The 21,464-nt window shown below is 43.4% G+C and overlaps 2 protein-coding genes across 2 annotated transcripts in view; both read left to right on the top strand.

Moving 5' to 3' along the window:
• LOC128408026 (ovomucoid-like) overlaps window positions 1–5,943 on the top strand; it is a 31,937-nt gene extending 25,994 nt beyond the window's left edge. Inside the window, exons 2-4 of the mRNA XM_053377143.1 lie at window positions 3,448–3,476; window positions 4,228–4,337; window positions 5,707–5,943. Coding sequence (XP_053233118.1) covers window positions 3,448–3,476; window positions 4,228–4,337; window positions 5,707–5,767 — 200 coding nt within the window. The 3' untranslated portion in view covers window positions 5,768–5,943. The remainder of the gene's footprint in view (window positions 1–3,447; window positions 3,477–4,227; window positions 4,338–5,706) is intronic.
• Window positions 5,944–14,473: 8,530 nt separating this feature from the next.
• LOC128408025 (ovomucoid-like) lies at window positions 14,474–19,608 on the top strand. Its single transcript, XM_053377142.1, has 4 exons — window positions 14,474–14,648; window positions 15,319–15,353; window positions 18,601–18,710; window positions 19,400–19,608. The coding sequence occupies exons 1-4, from the start codon at window positions 14,594–14,596 to the stop codon at window positions 19,461–19,463; spliced, it is 264 nt and encodes an 87-aa protein (XP_053233117.1). The 5' UTR covers window positions 14,474–14,593; the 3' UTR covers window positions 19,464–19,608.
• The last annotated feature ends 1,856 nt before the right edge of the window (window positions 19,609–21,464 follow it).

Raw genomic sequence — 21,464 nt, 5'->3', positions numbered from 1 at the left:
ACGCCTCCTCTTAGGTCTGGTCGGGGTTCTTCCATGAGCTGTCCGTTCCAAGGTCGCCTGCACATTCCCTGAGGACTGCCTTTGCTGCTCGTCTTCATATACCTGATCGACTGTAATGAGGGAGAGATCCTCAAATGGAGTCTGCTCTTCGTCTTCCATGCTAGGGGAAAGGACCTCAAAGCAATTGCGTATTTCTAAACAATCAGAGCGAACCCTGGGCCTCCTACTTCTTTGAGTCACGTTTCTCCATATATCTGGCTCCTGTGTTGGTGAACTAGCCTCCTTCTCTGGGGAGTCCCCTGTCTCCTCCCTGGTGGAGACGGTGTGCTCTGTTGCTTCCAAGAAGAGCTCCAGCTCTCTAATTCTTTGGAGCGTAGCTACACGTTCCTCCAGTTGCTGGACTTTGTCTTTTAAGAGGGCAATCAACATGCAATTGCTGCATGTAAAGCTGCCTGCAACCTTTGGCAAGATGGCAAACATTGCGCAGGAACCACAGGCGACTGCAGCTGTTCCCTGACCCTCCATCTTGAGAAGGTGTCGTTGGGGGTGACTACAGCGGTCCTCCATCATAAAAAGCGTGAAGACAGGACAAATAAATCCCCCCAAATAAACCTATATCTCCCCCAACAAACGTTTGAGACTAGCTCCCCTAAATCTAAAAGTTGGATCAAACTGTTGGATCAAAAGAAAACCCTTTTTGTTCCTTCTTCAGCCGCTGCCCTTCTGAATGCCAGTTGCTGGAAACCACAAGAGGAAAGTGTATTAACTTATGGTCTGTGTGTGTGGTTTGGGAGCTGCACGGTCAGGGGGAAAAACAATGCTGTCCAGGGTTGTAAAGACTGCAGAGAGAATAATTGGGTGCACTCTTCCCACCTTGGATCAAATCTATGCTTCCAGGTGCCATAAGAAAGCTGCAGAGATAGCGCAGGATAGTGCGCACCCCAGAAATGATTTCTTTCAGCTTCTGCCTTCTGGAAGAAGGTACAGGGTTATAAAGACTAGGACTAGCCGCCTGAGAAACAGTTTCTACCCAAATGCGATTTTGGTTTTAAACGCATTGTAAGGAGTCTGTATGGGAGTATATTGTATTTAAAAATGGGGTATCAGAGTTTTTAGGGGGCTAACCAGGTTGGGATGGCTGGGATAGCAGGCTTGTTGGGTTTTGAATGTCTTATGTAGATTTTTCAATTTCATTGTTCTGTATGGGACAATGACAATAAAGATTATCGTATTGTACTGCTGCACTCAGGTCCTCCTTTGGGGATTCTCACATGAATTTGGCTGGCCACTGTGAAAACAGAATGCTGGACTAGATGGGCCATTGGCCTGATCCAGCAGGCTTTTCTTATGTTCTTATACCATTCTAAACAGTCATGACTTTCCCCAAAAGAATCCTGGTAATTATAGCTTGTAAAGTAAGGGTGTTGAGAGATGTTAGGAAAGCCCTGTTCTGTCAAAAAGCAACAATGTTATGGATAAAAATAAATGAATAAATTTCTTGTTGTTGTTCAGTTGTTTAGTCGTGTCCGACTCTTCGTGACCCCATGGAGCAGAGCACGCCAGGCACTTCTGCCTTCCACTGCCTCCCGCAGTTTGGTCAAACTCATGCTGGTAGCTTCGAGAACACTGTCCAACCATCTCGTCCTCTGTCATCCCCTTCTCCTTGTGCCCTCCATCTTTCCCAACATCAGGGTCTTTTCCAGGGAGTCTTCTCTTCTCATGAGGTGGCTAAAGTATTGGAGCCTCAGCTTCACGATCTGTTCTAGAGATTTGTAAAAAAACAAGTCTGGATCAGTCAGGGCCAGATAGGTCCTGGTTCAGGGTGACCGTTTGAAGACACAAATAAATTGGACCAATACTATGTGATATGCAATTTGTTGTTATAGTCCATTTTCATCACGGGTTTGGCTTATGGTCAAGACAAGCTACTTCGTATGCTACTTCCTAAGGTACTGGTTACCATATCTCTTGCAGGTGCCTGGGTTCTGCACAGGAAAGGAACCGTTATGCTTGGTACATCACATTGCAGCCCTTTGTAATATCCTATTTCCACATGTAAATATTTCTTGAGACTGGGAGTTTTCATCATCAGGGCCACAGAGACTTCTATATATTCAGGGCAGAGAGTCCAGACCTCACTGCAGCCAGTGAACTCTGAGAAGGATCTACTGCTTTGAAAAGCACTAAGAGGAAGACATAATTAAACCCATCATGAAGCCAAGCAGCTTTCTCCTCCTTACTCTGATGCTCTTTTTGTGCTCAGCTGAGTCATATTTCACATTACAAAGGTTCCCTTGGGGGAAAGATTTTTCTACAAATGTTCCATTAGATACTCCATCTCAGAAAGGAACCCAAAATCCATGAATTGTCCAGGTGTTCCAAAGACTGTATGAAGGCTCTTATTAGGTTGTCAACTGAATCTGATAAAATCTCCCTGCAAACCTCAGTGCTTCATTTGTGAAAGCTTGTGGAAGAAGGAGGCATTGTTGTCCCACACAGGGACATGGGAACAGAGAAGCACATCTCTCAAACACACACACACACACACACACACGAATTAAACCCTCACATATTCTTTTGAATGTTCAGATGTAGCTATTCTCAAGGAAGCTTCTATATGAAATTAGTCAGTAGGAACGAGAAAGAATATCTTGTCATGTGAGATTTGCTCTGTCACCCTACTGAAAGCAACAGAATGGGCTTCAGTTCAGCTAGGAGTTGAATGGGTATATACATGTTTTCTTTATTAGTATCGTCAACTGATTAGCTAGTTTGATTTGATTCTCTTCCCATCAACTGATCAGGGACATTTAAATTCAGCTCCTATAAATGAACTTTTAAGAGAACAAAGGAAATGTAAGATAAAATGTATCTCATTTTTCTATTCCTAGAAATAAATGTTTTCAAATGGAGAAATAAGTCGGGCATTGGGTAAGCCTTTGTTTGGCTGGAGGGGAGGTTGTAGCCTCCATCATCCCCTCCGCATTAAGGGTATCTTGTTAAAGGAATCCAGGGGTGTGGGTTCTGTCCAATGCCTGGACGTGAGCTAGGGCCATGCCACGATCCCAACAGGAAACCCTCAGGGTGCCCCTATTTTATGTAAGTCATAGGGCTCCCCCTTTTGGTGGTTTACCCTTAGTTGGACTCCCTGCAAACGGGCAGAAGTCGAGATATAGTCTGTCTTCATCCAATGCCTAAGACAAACCACTCACATCTGTAACCAATAAAGTTGTGGCATATTCAAACCCATAAACCCAAATCCACTGTCCGTGTGTTTATTTTTCCACTAGGGAATTGTGGGTCACAGGGCCTTGGCACGCAAAAAGGAAGTGTAAGATAAAATGCATCTCACTCTTACATTCCCAGAAATGACTGTTCTCAAATGGACTATTATTCAACATGTAGATTTGCTTTGGAATTTTTACATTTTTAATGTTTTCATTCTAGCCGTTGTCACTGAAGCAAGTTTTGAACGGGTGAGTGGCAGTCATTTATTCTTATTACAGAACATCAAAATAACTTGCTGTCAAGATGTGTAATATTGCTTTTTCCTGCAGCTCATGGTTAAACTATAGAACTCACTCCCACAGGAGGCAGTGATGGCTACCCCCCTTGATGGCATTGAAAGGGATTAGACAAATTCATGGAGTAGAGGGCTACTTCATGAAAGCCAGTGTGGTGTAGTGGTTAAGAGCAGTAGACTCGTAATCTGGTGAACCGGGTTCGCGTCCCTGCTCCCCACATGCAGCTGCTGGGTGACCTTGGGCTAGTCACACTTCTCTGAAGTCTCTCAGCCCCACACACATCACAGAGTGTTTGTTGTGGGGGAGGAAGGGAAAGGAGAATGTTAGCTGCTTTGAGACTCCTTAAGGGGAGTGAAAGGTGGGATATCAAATCCAAACTCTTCTTCTTCTACTTCTACTTTATTGGAGTTTACACAGATGGCTTTTTGCACTGCCTCTCTCCTTGCCAGTCCTTCCACATAGTTATAGCATAGTTGGTTGCAATGTTTGCAGGTCGCCTTTGAGTTCAGCAGATTTGCTTTGTGCAAAAATAAGACTGCAGCCCTGTCCCATTTTATCAGTACTCTTCATTTGGGGGGCGGGTGTGTTTGTGATTTCTTAAAACAAGAAAAACCTGATGTGCAACTAAGACCTGACTGGTAAAAGCAACCACATGAGATTTGCCAGAAAATGGGTAATACTGTAAAATTTACTCTCTCTGTAGACATATTGTCGAGGATATCCAAAACCACAGTGCACCCTGGAACTCAATCCCCACTGTGGCTCTGATGGCGTGTCATATGGCAACAAGTGTGCCTTCTGCAATGCGTATATGTGAGTACAGGTTGTGCTTATGAGGTGGAAATGTTAAGTCTGCAAGCCGTGCATATTCTGTCAACTTAAGTTGCCATTCGTCTTTGGTTGAGACGTTGCTTGTTTTCCTTTTTTGGGCTAACAAAACACAGGCCGCAATAGTATCATACATAAATAACCTTTTTTAACACCTGGGAATATTAGTCTGTATTATCCCCAACAGAAAGGACTCTGGGTTTTTTGGGGGGAGTACTTTTAAATGTTTTTTTTTTCCAATTCATTATGGATCATTTCCCAAGACTCTTTTACGCTTTCACAAGTCCACCAACCTCCTCACCACTCTCTTTCCCCACCCCCAAGGAGCAGAGATGCCCCTGTCAGGACGGCAATCATGTTGAAGTGCCCCACCATGCCTATCATGACACAAAAGGTAGTAAGGTTGGCCCAGAAGAAAAATAACACAAAGGTCCATCAGGAAATTAGGGGGTAATAAGAAAGTTATTGTGAAGGTAGGAAAGGCTTACGCTAGGCGCTTCCCTAATGTGGATCTCAGAATTGCTCTGGTGAGAAGTCTTAACATATACTCTTACAGAAGCTTCTGACATGGATGAACAGTGAAAGCTGGAAAATGGGGGTGTTTTACCAAGCAGTGGTGCTGGAAAGAACATATGAACATAAGAAGCTGACTTATACAGAGTCAGGCCACTGGTCCATCCAGCTCAGTATTGTCTAGATTGATGGGTAGCGGCTATTGTATTTATTAATATTGCTCTTTAGAAGCTAAAAGAACTTGTTCCAAAACCAGACACAAAACAATAATGACACACCCAATAGTCGCATAATATCATGCACTTGTTTCAACACAGGCCTAACATCTTAGAAATATGAAATAACTTTTCCCAGAGCTGAAAACAAAGCTCTTTCTCTCCACACAGACTCCATTAGCCTGGAGGCTATTTTCTCCTGGACCCCATTAGTGGTCCTATCTCTTCAGCCCTTTTTCAGAAAAACAAAGACCAACTCACACACCTAAAATGGAGAACTGCAATTGAATACCCCATGTGATCATGATGAGTAGCAGAGATACATTCTCAGTTAATCATTTAAATGTTAGGCATTCTGTTGCTCTTTCTTAGCTTCCAATGCCATGTCTTGAGCAATGCACATGCAGTTATTTTAAATGTCAATGTAGAATCAAGCAATTATACTTAACCCTAGCTCTTCAGGTTATTGGACAGGATTCTTTCTCATCCATTTCCCTTCCCCGAGAAATAGAGCAATGATGAACTTACCTTTCTCACCAATACTATTTATGTTTAATGAGTAATAATGAAGCTTGCATCTTCTGAATTCTCATCCTGAGTTCTTGGCATTGTCTTTCCCGCATCAGCCGAAGTAGAAGACGTCTTAGACTGAGGAACCTTGGAGACTGCAGAAAATTTGACGACTAAAGAACATCTACAAAAGAAGGTCGATTTCTCATCATACCCTGTTCATGCCATCTTCAGGAAGAAATTCATTATTATTCCCTCTGCTTATGCTCTGTTCTGCTAGCCAGTGAATATCTTGCAACATCTTCATTTGATTTATCAATAAATAAGCTCAGCATTATAAACCTCTCCATACATTTATTTCTGTATTATCTACTTTTTAATTTATTATGTGATTTGGGTGAAAGAGAGATCTCAAAGTTTGTTACTAATAACACACAATCAAAGAACTAAGTCAAACAATCAGCAGAATCTACTCCCTTTGGACTGTAACACTTCTGACTTCAGGCAATTGATTTATGTATATTAAAAAACAAAAAAACCTGTAGCCAGATGATTTAGTTACAGATAGGTAGCCGTGTTGGTCTGCCATAGTCAAAACAAAAAATTTTTTTTCTTCCAGTAGCACCTTAAAGACCAACTAAGTTAGTTCTTGGTATGAGCTTTCATGTGCATGCACACTTCTTCAGATACCAAAATTCAGATACCAAAGAAGTGTGCATGCACACGAAAGCTCATACCAAGAACTAACTTAGTTGGTCTTTAAGGTGCTACTGGAAGAAAAAAAAAATTTGTTTTGCCAGATGATTTAGTTAGACATTGAAGCTAGAACCCATCACCCTGCCATGTTACTTTTTAAAAACTCTTTTATTGATTTCCAATAGAAGAAAAGGAGAAAAAGAAACAGAGAGAAATGAGAGAGAAATACAAAAAAATCATTTAAATTGATATATAACAATACAGTGGTACCTCGGGTTACATACGCTTCAGGTTACAGACGCTTCAGGTTACAGACTCCGCTAACCTAGAAATAGTACCTCAGGTTAAGAACTTTGCTTCAGGATAAGAACAGAAATCATGCTTTGGGAGCGCAGAAGCAGCAGGAGGCCCCATTAGCTAAGGTGGTGCTTCAGGTTAAGAACAGTTTCAGGTTAAGAATGGACCTCCAGAACGAATTAAATACTTAACCCGAGGTACCACTGTATATATCTGTGTATTCAGCCACAGTCATGCACTAACACAAGAATAAATATTATTGCAATGGGATTCCCTTCCTCTCTGCTTCCCCTACCTGTGCATCCCACTCTGTCCCCTAATTTTCTCTGGAGGATTGGAGAAATTCTCAAGACAGGTTAGGCTGTGCAGAAGAGGAGGCGAGGGGGAGGCCATTTTGCTTGCTGCACAAGGAGAAAATAAGAACATATGAATATAAGTACAGGATCAGGTTTAAGGTGCTGGTTTTAACCTTTAAAGCCCTATACGGCCTAGGACCCTCGTACCTACGGGACCGCCTCTCCTGGTATGTCCCACAGAGAAATTTACGGTCTGCAAATAAAAACATCCTGAAGATCCCAGGCCACAGAGAGGTTAGGCTGGCCTCAACTAGAGCCAAGGCTTTCTCGGCTGCGGCTCCAATCTGGTAGAATGCTCTGTCACAAAAGACAAGGCCCTGCGGGATCTAACATCTTTCCGCAGGGCCTGCAAGACAGAGCTGTTCCACCAGGCCTTTGGTCAGGGCGCAGCCTGACCCCCTCCTCTGGCAATCTGCACAGAATTTTGCTTAATGGTTGCCATCAATTTGATTTTAATTTGATTTTAATTAATTTTATAATGAATGTTTTTAGAATGTTGGATTATTTTGATTGTTGTTAGCCGCCCTGAGCCCAGCTTCGGCTGGGGAGGGCGGGATATAAATAAAATTTATTATTATTATTATTATTATTATTATTATTATTATTATTATTAGAAGCGCCCCAGCTTCTCTACAGAATATCTGCTTATGGCACGGATAGGCTGGAGCTTTCCCCATCCTGCGCCAACTTCAGATAAAGTGTCAGGCTGCAATCCTATGCAGAGTTGCTTGTGAGTGAATCCTTACTTCACAGGACTTACTGCTGAGTAAACATGCATAGGGTCAGGGGAAGCTGCGCTGAAGGGCAGAGTGGAGCCCTGCCAAGATTTGGAAGCCTCCAAACTCTCAAAACGCAAGGTCCAGTCTTTCTCCTGTCACCCACAATAATACCAGTATATTGCCACCTCTGTAGATTCTCACCTCTGTCTCCAAGGAGAAGGAACAGTTGAAAAGAGGCCCAAGCAATTATTGTACATAGAAAGGGCTATGGAAGGAGAGGGTGGCAGTGAAGATGCTACTCCCTTTGTGCTGTTATCTTTCTCTCTCATAAGCAATGCTTCCATCGAGCAAGGCACAACCATAAACTGGGAGATAAGCTGTAGAGAGATTTGGTCCCAAGCCTCTGTATCGCACCATGTGGCTGTTTGCTCCCACAGGAGGCAGTGATGGCTACCACCCTTGATGGCTTTAAAAGGAGGTTAGACAAATTCATGAAGGAGACTATCAATGTGATGGCTAGATGTTCTACCTCCAAAGTCAGAGGCAGCAATGCTTCTGAATACCAGTTGCTGGAAACCACAAGAGGGGAGAGTGCTTGCTGCTGCACTCAGGTCCTCCTTTGGGGATTCTCACATGCACCTGGTTGGCCACTGTGAAAACACAATGCAGGACTTACATGGGCCATTAGCTTGATCCATCAGGCTCCTCTCTACAAGACGTAGCTTGTATATAAAATTAGTCAAAGGGAACCGGAATGGAACATCTTGCCGTGTGAAATTTATTCTATCAAACAGCTGGATATCCCACTGAAAGCAACAGATTGGGCTTCTCTTTAGCTAGGGGTTGAATCAGTTTATAACTGTTTTCTCAATTAGTGTTGTCAACTGATTAACTGATTAACTAATTTGATTTGATTTGATTTAATTCTCTTCCCGTCAACTGATCAGGAACATTTAAATTCAGCTGCATATTGCCAAACCTCACTATAAATGCACTTTTAAGAGAAGTCCATTTTTCTGTTGGGCGGTGTTGCGCCCAGACATTGGGCCCGCTGTGATCCGGCTGGGGGTGAAAAGTGGCCCCCTCATTGTCGTTGCCCGGCTGCATTGCCAGTGCTGGGCAGGGCCCCACCAAGGGATGGCCCCACTGTCTATTCAGCACTGGCAGGAAGCGTGGCCATAGGAAATTTAAACTGCAGCGTGGCCGGGGACCACCCTCTCGTGTCCTCTGCCGGATTTTCTGGAAACTGATTTTCTAGATCCGTTTCAATCGGGGTTTAGGCCTGGTTTTGGCACTGAAACTGTTTTGGTCGCCGTGTATGATGACATACAGAGAGAGAGACAAAGGGAACATGTGCCTGTTAATTTTTCTCAACCTCTCAGTGGCTTTCGATGCCATCAGCCATGATATCCTTCCGGTGTGATTCTCCAAACTAGGAGTGGGTGGCACCGCTTTGCGGTTGTTCCAGTCCAACTTGGATGGTCATTCCCAGAGGGTGTTACTTAGAGAATGCTTTTCAGCCCCCTGGAATCTCCAATGTGGGGTTCCACAGGGCTCAATTCTATCCACTATCCCCCATCTACATGAAACCGCTGGGTGGGGTTATCCAGAGGTTCGGAGTACATTATCAGCAATATGCTGATGACACTCAGCTCTATTTCTCCTTTACATCTTCAGGTGAAGCAGTGGAATTGCTGGACCAGTGTCTTGCCTCAGTAGTGGACTGGATGAGAGCCAACAAACTGAAGCTCAATCCACATAAAGCTGAGGCACTGTTAGTGGGTGGTTCCCTAGACCAGATAGGTGGGAGATCACATGCCCTTGCTGGGGTTACACTTCCTCTGAAGGAGTAGGTTTGTAGTTTGGAGGTACTCCTGGGTCCTTTGCTGTTGCTTGAGGCTCAGGTGGCCTCAGTGGCTCAGAGTGCCTTCCATCAGCTTTGGCTGGGGGCCCAGCCACAGCCCTTTCTGGACAGGGATAGCCTAACTACTGTTGTTTATGTTCTGGTAACCACAAGGTTAGATTACTGCAATGCATTATACAGGGTGAGTCCTTTAAAAGAGGCCCTGTGGATACAGAGTACACATGTTCCATGGGGCCTCTTTTAAAAGACTCACCCTGTACATAGGGCTGCCTCTGAAGACAGTTCGGAAACTTCAGCTAGCAGACAGGTTGCTCACTGGAGCAAGGTGGTTTGAGCATATTACACTGATCCTGGTCCAACTGCACTGGCTACCAATTGGTTTCCAGGCCCAATTTAAAGCACTGGTTTTAACCTATAAAGTCTTAAATACCTCAGGACCACAATACCTCAAGGACCACCTCTTTCCATACGAACCCATCCGGCCCCTGAGATCCTCTTCTGAGGCCCTTCTTTGGGTGCCTCTGCTCTGGTACCCCAGCTGAGGAACTCCTTCCCACTGAAGATACTGATGTTCCCCACTTTTATCTGTTTTTAGGCATCAAGTTAAAACTTATTTCTCCCTTACAGAGTTGGCTGCTTTAAGAATTGGTTTATTCTGCTGGTAGATTGCTGTTTTGTTATCTTTGTTGGGTTTCTGGTTTTTGTTTGATACCATTGTCTTGCATTTTAATGAACTGTTTGTGTAGCACCTGGAAAACATTTGAGCTGAACAGCAGGCTATATAAATACCATAAATCAAACTTTGATGTAATGAGAAGTTTGGCTTGAAGCCCTCACTTCAAACCTTTCTAATGTGCTGCAACTAGTGGAATTCCCTCTTCTACATGACCATTTTTTATTATGGAAGCCCTAATAAAAGAAAGTTGCTGTGGATGATTTAACTATGCTGTGATGATGAAACCTTGGCAGATGCACAGTATGAGAAACTTCAAGCTGAACTCAGCCCCAAACCATATTTACTTTGAGGAATAGACCCACAGTATCTAGGATACAGCTGGGTTCAGCTTGAAGTTTCTTGTGCCTTGTAAATGGATAGATAAATACAAAACCACCATCATGCAAAAGATAAAAATAAATGCGCCAACATATGCGCAGGCAAGAAGTACTCTAATATGTGAAGAGACAAAAAGATCAAGCCTAAGAATCCCAATAGGCTTGAAGGGAAAAGCCCAAGAACCTAAACTTCCCCTTTTTAAAAGCTTCTAAGGAAGACAACTGTTTAAAATGTACAAGGTAAAGGCCCTAAGGATGTGGCTTATTCATTTATTCAGATCCTGATCAGGCTTTTCACCTTTAGAAGTCACACCTCTGATGGCTTTTCTGCCCCACCAGCTCTTTCTTTATTACGCACTGGGGAATTCTCCTTAGAAACAGCTACATATCCGATCTAATGAGATCCTTATATATGCAATAGTTTTGTACAATATTCAATACCCTTCAATGGGAGCACAGTGCTACCATTCCACTCCTGCCCCCCCTCTTTTTTCATATATATATATATATATATATATATATATATATATATATATATCCCACATACAATAGTCTAGCAAGATAAACAGTGCCTTGCTCACCCACTGTAGCACATGTGCCAGCTTTACAAAGTCAGTGGAGAGAAGCAAAAGCTGTAACAGTAATTGAGGTTTACAGAAGTTTGCTCTGCCTGAACTGATTATACAATAAATATTGCAGGGGGGCCATCTAGTGGCTATTACTGGTAGCATATGGTAGTATATCTGTGGCAGTCTATGCGGTGTCAGAGGAGGGTAGTACCTCTGATGGGGAACAGGCCGTGCTCCTTCTGAGATAGTTTGTCCACCTTTGGTCCCCGTCTTGCACTCAGCTCTCACTTGTGGCTCCTAGAAGCTGTCAGCATATGACAGTGGCCACACTGACCTGCTAAACCAGCTGAGAGTAGCCGATGGGTCTCAAATCCTCATGATACATGACAACTGCTTCCATGTGAATCTTGCCCCTGTCTTGCCCTAGTTTCCACCGGAGACTGCTTCCAGAATTATTGCACATAACCTCTTCAGTACTCTTCAGTTGCACTCAAATGAAGAGAGAAAATCACATGCTTAAATCGAGGTGCAGCTTCAGAGCCCTGCTCAGCAGGGAAGTTCTTTGAAGAGGTCATCCTGTCGAAGCCTAAGTGACATCTGAGGGCTATTGTCAAGAGACGTTAATATAAAACCTTGTACCTTTTCTGGTGCTCCTTTGGTGCTCCTGGGGGGAAATACAACTATAAATGGTAACTTGAACTGTTCCCCCTGCTGTACTATTGATATTCTTATTAATAATAATCATCTGTGGCATTCTGTGCTGGGTTTCATTACATTAATGTTTGCCATGTGAAATGTTTGCCATGTAAAACATGAGCTTCCTGTAATTCAGTTACTAACAGTAACTTCCCCAAACAATGTATGAGTAAGTGCATCTCAAGCATAGCATGTCCCATAACAATTTTTCCTCCCCATGGGGTAAGCATTTGATGATACCAAAGAAGGGAAGGGATAAATTAACATTCCATTGTCATATGCTCAAACGGGTGCGATGCCATCGTTAATATTAGCAAAAAGGTTTCAATACTTAGCTTGATGATAATGAGTTATTAACAGTTAATGGCCTTTTAGGCCATGTGAATAGTTCACTTTTTGAATAATAAGAATTATATGTCACCAGGGGGGCGGGGTCAGGATTTTAGAGATGCTTAGGTGGGGCATGGCCAAAAAAAGGTTGGGAACCACAGATCTAGACTAAGTTGGCTAGATTTAGTTCCCATTTACGTGAATAGAACTTAAGTCACTGCTCACTGTTTTCATTGGTTTCAGGGGACCATAAATCCAGTCAAAGGCAATTTGATGCTGGCTATTTTATTTTCAGCCCCTTTCCTAATAAACCCTAGAATTGCAAGTGCCTATTTCATTGCTGCTGCACCCTAAGCTGGCATTCTCGAATTGCCCCCCTTAAAAATCAAATTGCCCCTCTGAGGGGAACCACGGGTCTAGATCCAAGCAATGCTTTGTGTAAAATCCGTCACAACACTTCAAGGACGTAGAGTTGGGAAAGGTGGCAAAAAAGGCAACCAAAATGGAGCTCCTCCCCTTCACTTGTTGCTGCCTCTACACCTGTCCCCTCCTTGCAAACAAGCAATGGCAGCAGAAGGAGCAGCAGTCTCTGCTTGCCTTGCCTTCTCCCTCTAGGTGGCAGCACCAATTGGGCCCAGAGGAAGAGAGGGCAAGCAAGTGGGGAAGAAATGGAGAACAGGGACAGCAATTAGGAAACGGGGGGGGGGGTGTTGAGGCCTACTGATGGCATCTTGACCAAGCACCCCCCCTGAACACAAAACAACTGGATCTGGCACTGATTTTGGCCACATCTGGACAATACATTTAAAGCAGCATTATACCACTTTCACCTGGGACGCGGGTGGCGCTGTGGGTTAAACCACAGAACCTAGGGCTTGCTGATCAGGTCGGCGGTTTGAATCCCCACGACGGGGTGAGCTCCCATTGCTCGGTCCCAGCTCCTGCCAACTTAACAGTTCAAAAACATACCAGTGCAAGTAGATAAATAGGTACCGCTCTGGCTGGAAGGTAAACGGCGTTTCCGTGTGCTGCTCTGGTTCACCAGAAGCGGCTTAGTCATGCTGGCCACATGACCCGGAAGCTGTATGCCGGCTCCCTCAGTCAATAAAGCGAGATGAGCGCCGCAACCCCAGAGTCGGTCACGACTGGACCTAATGGTCAGGGGTCCCTTTACCTTTACCTATACCACTTTCACAGTCATGGCTTCCCCCAAACAATCCTGGAAATGTAGTTTGTTCAGATTGCGAAGAGTTGTTCAGAGGGCCCTATTCATTTTACAGTCACATTTTCTAGCTGAAGCTGCATGGGACACGATAACCTAGGAGCAATAGGATAGAACAAAAATTATCCACGGTGAAGAGAAAGCAAACTGATTTTTCCCTCCCATCTCATAAAAGTTAGGTGACTCAGGGATGCAACTACAGTGGTAGATGAGGAATGGGGGAACCTTCTGGGTGCTGCATGCCAGGGGTGGGTCGGGCTGGAGCCAGATTTGGAGGGGGGGAGGAACAATGTAGCTGCCCCAAAGCCAGTGGATTCTATACCCAATTCCGGTGCTTTTTTTCTTAAAAAAATGTTTAGGGGTACTCTCATTTTGACTCAAGAAAACCACCATTTTATAGTTCAAATTGGGAAAGATAAATACAGCAAATGGACAAAAGTTCAAAGATTCGCAAAATGTTTAGGGGTATGCGTACCCCTGCGTCCCCCCCAGAAAAAAGCACTGCCCCGTTCTATACCAGAAGAGTCTATGATTCCAATTCCCTTCCAGCCCCTGCATTTCTATAAAGTTTTGCCATCTGCACAGGACTGTTAATTCGATGGGGTTTTGAGGTTGAAGAGGCTCCCTCCCCATAACTTTCTGTTTCATTGTTACGTTTCTATGGAACTGCAATCCAAATGCCTGGCTCACTCTTCAGTTTAATGAGACCGCAGGCTGAAGCAACAGCAAAACAGTTTGTGCTTGCCAACATTGAAAGGAGAATAATGAGGGGGTGGGGAAGGGCTCTATTTGCTTTTGGAGAGAATTGGCATTGGTCTTATCTCTTATCTGGGCCTTTATAGGGAAGGTTGCCAGAAATACAACTAAGAATTTTATTGAGCATTCTTTTTATTGACTGCTTCTTTTGTGCATGCAATCCTTATATGTAATTTGTTAGCAAGCCCTTTTATGTATATGCTGTTCTTTGCTGTGGCATACGGCCAAGGCAACGAGATCAATTTACTTGCTCTCTGATAAAAAGCTAGTTGCCCCTTCACCGATAAGAAACCTTTGAATTTGCTCCACCTGCCCACAGCAGTATCAAATTTCCACATGTAGATATTGTTTGGAAAGGGGATATAGAGAGACCTCATATTCGATCTTTCCTCTGCCAGTGGAATCTGAGAAAAGTCTGCTTGGAGGTGCGAGATCAAGACGCATCATGAAGACATTGGGTTTTCTGCTTCTCGTTCTGACACTCTTCTTCCTGTACTCAGGTGAGTCACCTATCGTACTGCCAAGGTACCTTTTAGAGAGACTTTCCTCTTGAAATTTGTGTCGCATTATACACTCACATCTCAGAAAGGGACACACGCCTATTCCATGATTCCATGAGCTGGATGTAAGAGCCACAGGGAATACAAATGCTTAACATGTAGAATTTACTCTGCCACATGGAGAGGCTCAATGACAGCACAGCAAATTCCTGGGGGTACCTGGCACTGTTACCTGGTACTCTCCATGCCAATCCACATGATGAATAGCTTGCAAACATTAAGGACCCCAGGAGCCACCACACACACATTTTTGGTGGCCTCTACAGGGTTGCCATAACACACAAAAACAGAACTTATGTGGAGTTCTAAGCATCAACAAGAGGAAGTTTGACAGGATTGTGTTGCAAACCGATCGGATCTGAACAAATTTATGGGGGGAAAGCTTTCATTTGTGTTGTCAACCAGATAATGAATCTTAATTTATTTGCTCATTTTCACTTCAACTATTAATCAGTTATGTTATTTGGCATATTCCATGTCAAAATAGTAAAGGAAAGGTAAGAGAAAATGCACCTCATTTTTCAGAGGTGAATAAAATGTCCCCCCAATGGACTGCTGTTCAACAGGTGGCTTGGCTTTGAAGCTTTTAAAATTGTTGTTTTGGTTCTAGATACTGTCGCTGAAGCAAGAAGACCCCAACTGCAGGTAAGAGCCAGCTATTTCTTCTGATTACACAATCAATATCGTGTAGCTGTAGAGGAGAATTAAAGCACGTAATAGTAAGTAAAGAACAATGAAAACAAAGTTTAGGATTAAACTAATTCTTGCACTGGTGTGCTGTTGAATCCAAGAGGTTTACAGGGGGCAAATGTAAAGTTCTGGTCCTGTCTCATCAGCATATTCATTTCCATGAAGGAAATGTGCTCCTGAATGGAACAGGGATAAATAATTCGCTTAGAAATGGGAATGAAATGCATTAAGTAAGAATTGTGGCTCAAAAGCAGTCGGAACAACTCTACTATGAGCAAAGGATACAATATATGGAACGTTTTAGTTTGGAAAAATGGTGAGAAAGAGGGCACATGACAGAGGTGTATCAAATAACGCAGGGCATGGGAGAAGTGAATAGATCAATGTTTTCCCGCTATAACACTAGAATTTGGGGCATACAGTGAAGCTGAATTTTTGAAGATTCAGGAGAGACAAAAGAAAGGGCTTCTTCAGTGGTTGAACTATGGAACTGAATCCAACAAATGATAGTTATAGCCACCAGCATAGGTGTTTTTACAAGAGCATTAAATAAAATTCATGAAGGATAAAGCTCCCAATGGCTACTAGCTATAATAGCTATGCACTCCATGGGTGTAGCCAAGACGGGACAGGAGAGGGCAGCTATCCACCCCCTAAATCAAGTAAATAAATAAAAATATCTAACTTACCAACCAATCACATCGCAGATAGCTTGTTCTCCCCTCACTAACATAGGTAAAAAGGTAAAGGGTAAAGGACCCCTGGACGGTTAAGTCCCGTCAAAGGCAACTACAGTATAGGGTTGTGGCGCTCATCTCACTTTCAGGCTGAGGGAGCTGGTGTTTGTCCACAGACAGCTTTCCAAGTCATGTGGCCAGCATGACTAAACCACTTCTGGCGCAATGAAGCACTGTGACAGAAACCAGAGAGCACTGGTGTGCTTTCAAACTGCTAGGTTGGCAGGAGCTGGGACAGAGAAACGGGAGCTCACCCCGTCACAGGGATTTGAAACACTGACCTTCTGATCGGCAAGCTCAAGAGGCTCATAAAGCCTGCGGCCACTAACATAAATCCTGGCTGTGTCCATGATGCACTACTGCATAGTATGGGGTGTAAGTGGGGTTGCCATATTTCAAGAAGTAAAAGCCCGGGCAAAAAGTTGGGGGAACTGGTTGAGCTTCCCAAAGTTGTTGAGCTTTTTGGGGGAAAGGGGTAGGACACATTGTGCTGCTTCTGGGGCAGTTTGTCCACCTTTGGGATCCCTACCCTGCACCCAGCTCTCATGACAGCAGACACACCCTGGAAACGGCTTCAACTACCTGCACACAGCTGTTGTTGCCACAGCAGCGGTGGGTGGTTTGTTCCTTGCAGGTTCCTTGGAGGCTGGATCTGCAGCCCCTGTGGAACCTGCCCCCTGAGGTGGTCACCTTGGCTTGACTCATGGGTGAGCTGGTCCTTATCCCCCTGCCCCATCCAGCTAAGCTGTGGCAATGTTGGTATCACGCGGGAGCAGAGATGGGGAGAAATTCTATTCAGTTTGCATTTAAAGGCAAAACTGTCACATTGCACTTTCTGATGCAATGTGGGAACTGAAGCAAAGCTATTATTCAAAATTCTCAAATACCGTATTTTTCCATGTAAAAAGTATGTTAGGAATTGTGGGTCGTCTTATACATGGATAGTGCATGGGGGGGCGTAGGATTGGTTGCTGCCACGAGCCGGAGATTGTCAATGGTATGTTATTGGTGGCTGTGGCAAGGGCTGGTGTTGATTGGCTGTCGCTGTGGCAATTGGGCGGGCAATCGGTGGCTTCTGCCAGCAAGGTGACAGACAATAGGTGGCTTTTGCGACATGTGTGAGTGGCAGTGTAGGTCATGCGGGTGAGCTATTTTCGGCAATCCCACCTAAAAAAAAGCTCAACAACTATGGGCAATCCTTCCCCAAAAAATGTCAACAACTTTGGGCAATCTCCCCCCACTTTCTTAATTTTGAGTCCCCCAAAATAGGGCTTGTCTTATACACGGGAGCGTGTTATAAACATAAAAATACAATATCCAAATTTTGCACTGCATTCCTCCAGCCAACAGACATTTACAAAAATGTATATATTAAAAGGAAAGTGTGCTTAAAAAATAATATATGAGAGCCAGTGTGGTGTAGTGCTTAGAGTGTTGGACTACTATCTGGGAGACCAGAATTCAATTCTGTGCTCAGCCATGAAGCTTACAGGGTGACCTTGGTTGTTGTGAGGCTAAAATGAGGGGGGAAGAACTTGAGCTCTTTGGGGCAAAAAGGTGGGGTCTAAATGTAATGAATAAATAATGAAATAACATACAAAAAACAAATTATACCGAGGGAAAGTGCTTGCAAAAACGTGTACAATAGTAAAAAAAATTAAAAATGATTGGAATAAACCTGCCTCAAAATTGTAATAAACTTCCAGGAGAACATAAAGAGAGAGAAAACTCATGAATTGTAGCAGAAATAACTGAAGAACTGATTTTAAGATTGGAAAGCAGAAACAGAGAGGACTGAAATTAACAGACCCCCTCAATCCCTGGAAACAGATAAACAAAAAATAGATACAGATAAATAAAACGAACAATGTAAAGTTTATTCATTTATTTCCTTTTACTTAAGGCATTTATACAGCTCCTAATTGTTTGCATCTCTGAGCAGTGCTTATAAAACAAGGCAAAAAAATCATGGAACAATGAAACAATTTAAAAATTATAATAAAACCAAACACTAGCTTAAGCTGTAACAGAGCACAGTTATATATTATACATATCCTCTGATGGGAAATAAAAGATAAGTATTTGGCTTGATGGCTTTAAACTAGTCAGGGTGTGCATCTGTGTGGGTATATAGGTATGGTCACATTTATTTCTTTAGTTTCAACATTAAAAATTACATTGAGTTGGCTTTGCAAGTAAGCCTGAGAACATCCCTCGCTTTTTGAAAACAAGGAGGACTACCTTACTATATGTTTATCATACATCTGCACCTGAAATTCTCCTTCTCTCTTGGCAGAATGGTAAGGCACAGCATAACAATGCTTGGCGAATGATCATGGCTATTCACTCACTCTGTATTTATGTATGTGCTTATATTTATAACACTCAAAGAAGTCATTGTGTAGCTTAATGCTAAGTGGGCAAGGAAGCTTGAAAAGGTGCTATTGCTCTCTCGCTCTCTGCAGGTTGATTGCCAAGGCTATCCGAGAAACTTCTGCACCCTGGAGTTGCAACAAATGTGTGGTTCTGATGGCCAGACATACAGCAATAAGTGCTTCTTCTGCAATGCCTTTGTGTGAGTACAGATTTCCCATGATGAACAATCTGAAAAGGATGTGCAGGATTTGTAGCCTATTTAAGAGAAACGCTGCCTTACAAAGGGCTGGATCCAATGTTCGTGCAAGTTTTCTGCTTGTGTAGTGGATCTTCCCCTCTCTCCTCTCTCCCCCACTCTGGCATGAGGAACCCCACACCTGTTGTAGGGGTTCCTCCAACCCTCTAAACCAAATTTGGAGTGGGTGGGAGGGCACAAGGAGAGGAAAGGGAAGTTCCATGGCACAAGTGGAAGTCCTTGCCTGAACGAAACAACCGCCAGATGCAATCCAAATAATTTTGTAACATGAAACTTGGAGAATGAAGCAATTTCATCCAGTGTTGTCACCAACAGGAAATGTAACTTAGGGCGGTAAGCAGTTGGGCTAAACAAACACTTGGGGCTACACAGTGGAATTTCTCATTCCCTTCTCCCACCTGAACATATTTAGGAGTTGTGCATGGTGTAGGGGGAGAGGATATGGTGAAGTTTCATTGCACAGCTCCAAAGTCCTTATACTAGTAGACCTGTCCAGTTGGAGGCCACCCTATGGTTGCCAATTTCAAGTGACCTCTCTTTTTCAGTTGATCCTACTCACTGGTACATTTCTTCTGTTTAATAATTTTGCATCTTGTGGATCCTCACACTCTTCTTTGTCTTTCTCTCACCAGCAAAAGTCGTGGAAGGCTCTCCCTGATTAGATATGGACCATGCTATGGAGCTAGGAATGTCTAAAGAACATCCACTAAAGAATGTCACCTTCAGTTCATGCCTTGCTCACCTTTTAGCATCACCACAAAGCCACCCACTGTTTCCTCCTTGCATTTTCTGCTTTAGTAGCTGAAGAAAACATTGCGTCATCTTGATTGGATTTATCAATAAATAAGCTAAGCAGCATTATCTATCTCAGAGTCTTCTTTCCCATTCTTACACCTTGTATATATTTCGGATCTGTGAAGAGAGAAAAAGTAGATGTTGTCATACCCACTAAGAGTGGAGCTACACAAACAGTAATATCATGAGTTACAGTTTATGCTTGACACTGTGGATGGTGGGTTGCCACAAAATACACCTGCCTATACATAGGAAACCAGCATATCAGGCAGAAGCAAGTCTAAATTTGAATCCTTCTGTCTGATGTTCTACATTTCTAATTTCTCCACCCCGCGGGGAAGCATTCAGTGATGTGATTCATGCACCAGCAACTTGAAGTGGTGCAGTCTAGCAAGAGCCACACCATTTAATTCTGCTGGCCACATAGCTTGTTCTTAACATCTCCTTTGAAGGACCTCATGGCTTTGCAACTAAACCTTTAGTTTTACAATGTCTGTTTCTGGCCTGGTAGGCTGGATAGTTATCTGTTCCCATTTCCATGGGTCATCTTTGACAGGTAGATGGGACAACCCACCTGGCAATCACCTGACATCATGATTATCAGATCATGGAGGATGAGTTCATACCTGCTTTCTGCAGGGATCAGCTGAGCAATTGCGTTCCCCATGGATGCTTTCAGAGTGTCCCTATTTTGGTGTAGGACTCGGTGGCCTACTAGCAAATTCAGGTTCCCTTCCCATAACAGAGCCTGGCTTCTAAGCAGTCGTCCCTATTTGCTGAGGTGAGATTATACAGCATGTGTCGCTCAGTTGTTATCTCACTCTTCCCAGTGCATTTCCCTGTCATTTTCCTTATTGCAGAAAGTCTCATTTTTGAGGTCCCCTGAAGGAAAGGGATACCTGGAGGGGGGGGAGAGATATAGCCAGGCCATGGCTGGATGGAAGAGACACCGCAAAAGAGTAGGTGAATTCATGATTTATTGCAGCTGTAACAATATAAGTTCCCTCCCTCAGTCTGACTGGGCAGTCCTGGGGGAAAGGGTGAAGGAGGGGCAGGAGTCAATGGGAAGAATGTTGTCTCATGCCTATATCACATTTCAGCTTGAGTGATGGGTGTCCCATGTGGAAACTGGAGGTGAAAGCACGGAACCTTAAAATATGCACATGGCAATTAATTTATGGTGGAACAGGGCCAGTTGGTATATTCAGATTTTGGATAGTCCAGTTCCCTCCAAAAATCTTGCTTAGGTCAATGTGACAGGTACATAACTTTTGCTAACACAAAATAAAAACAGTAACAAAAATAATGTTGTTGTTGTCAGCAGCAGCAGCAGCAGTATTCTCATGCACTATTTCCGCTTTCAATGTTGAAAAGCTTTGAAAATATGAAAGAGATTTCATAAAAACCAAAAGCAGTTTGTTTTGTGGGCCTTGTTCACATTTGTAGCATTCGTGCTGCCGTCATGTTTCACATTTATTCTATGAAATATCCCCAGAAATGGAAGGCCCTTTTGAAATGGATGGAGCCTATATCCCATGTATTACAATGCAAAGCGTGTCATTAAAAAATAATAATAATCCGGGGCAGCTTTCTAATATAATACCTTTATTCTTCTGGGCTCAGGTGTGTCGATGAAGCACCTCTGACCAAGGCGTCCCTGTCCTCATAACGAGGAGGCATGGAGGTTATTTTACAGAAATTACAGGTCAGCAAAAATAGATGGTTTGTTCTTCGATGGCTGGGAAGAGAAGATATGGAAACTATGCATCAGCACTGCTTTTTGTGGCAGCGTAGAACTAATCAGGCATGGATTAATCATTTTACATTTAGGAATATATAGTATATCATTTAGGAATATATCTATACCAGATCAATATATAGTATATCATCTTGGCCACTATT

The sequence above is a fragment of the Podarcis raffonei genome, chromosome 2, assembly GCF_027172205.1.
Source record: "Podarcis raffonei isolate rPodRaf1 chromosome 2, rPodRaf1.pri, whole genome shotgun sequence".
Classification (NCBI taxonomy): Eukaryota; Metazoa; Chordata; class Lepidosauria; order Squamata; family Lacertidae; genus Podarcis; species Podarcis raffonei.
Note: the sequence above shows the minus strand (reverse complement) of the source record. Positions and strands in the feature narration are given on the sequence as shown.

Excerpts from the sequence above, each read along its gene's own strand:
- LOC128408025 (XM_053377142.1), top strand. The coding sequence starts at position 14,594 with ATGAAGACATTGGGTTTTCTGCTTCTCGTTCTGACACTCTTCTTCCTG. Across the intron at positions 15,354-18,600 it reads CAAGAAGACCCCAACTGCAG|GTTGATTGCCAAGGCTATCC; the intron begins GTAAGAGCCAGC and ends CGCTCTCTGCAG. Across the intron at positions 18,711-19,399 it reads TTCTTCTGCAATGCCTTTGT|CAAAAGTCGTGGAAGGCTCT; the intron begins GTGAGTACAGAT and ends TTCTCTCACCAG.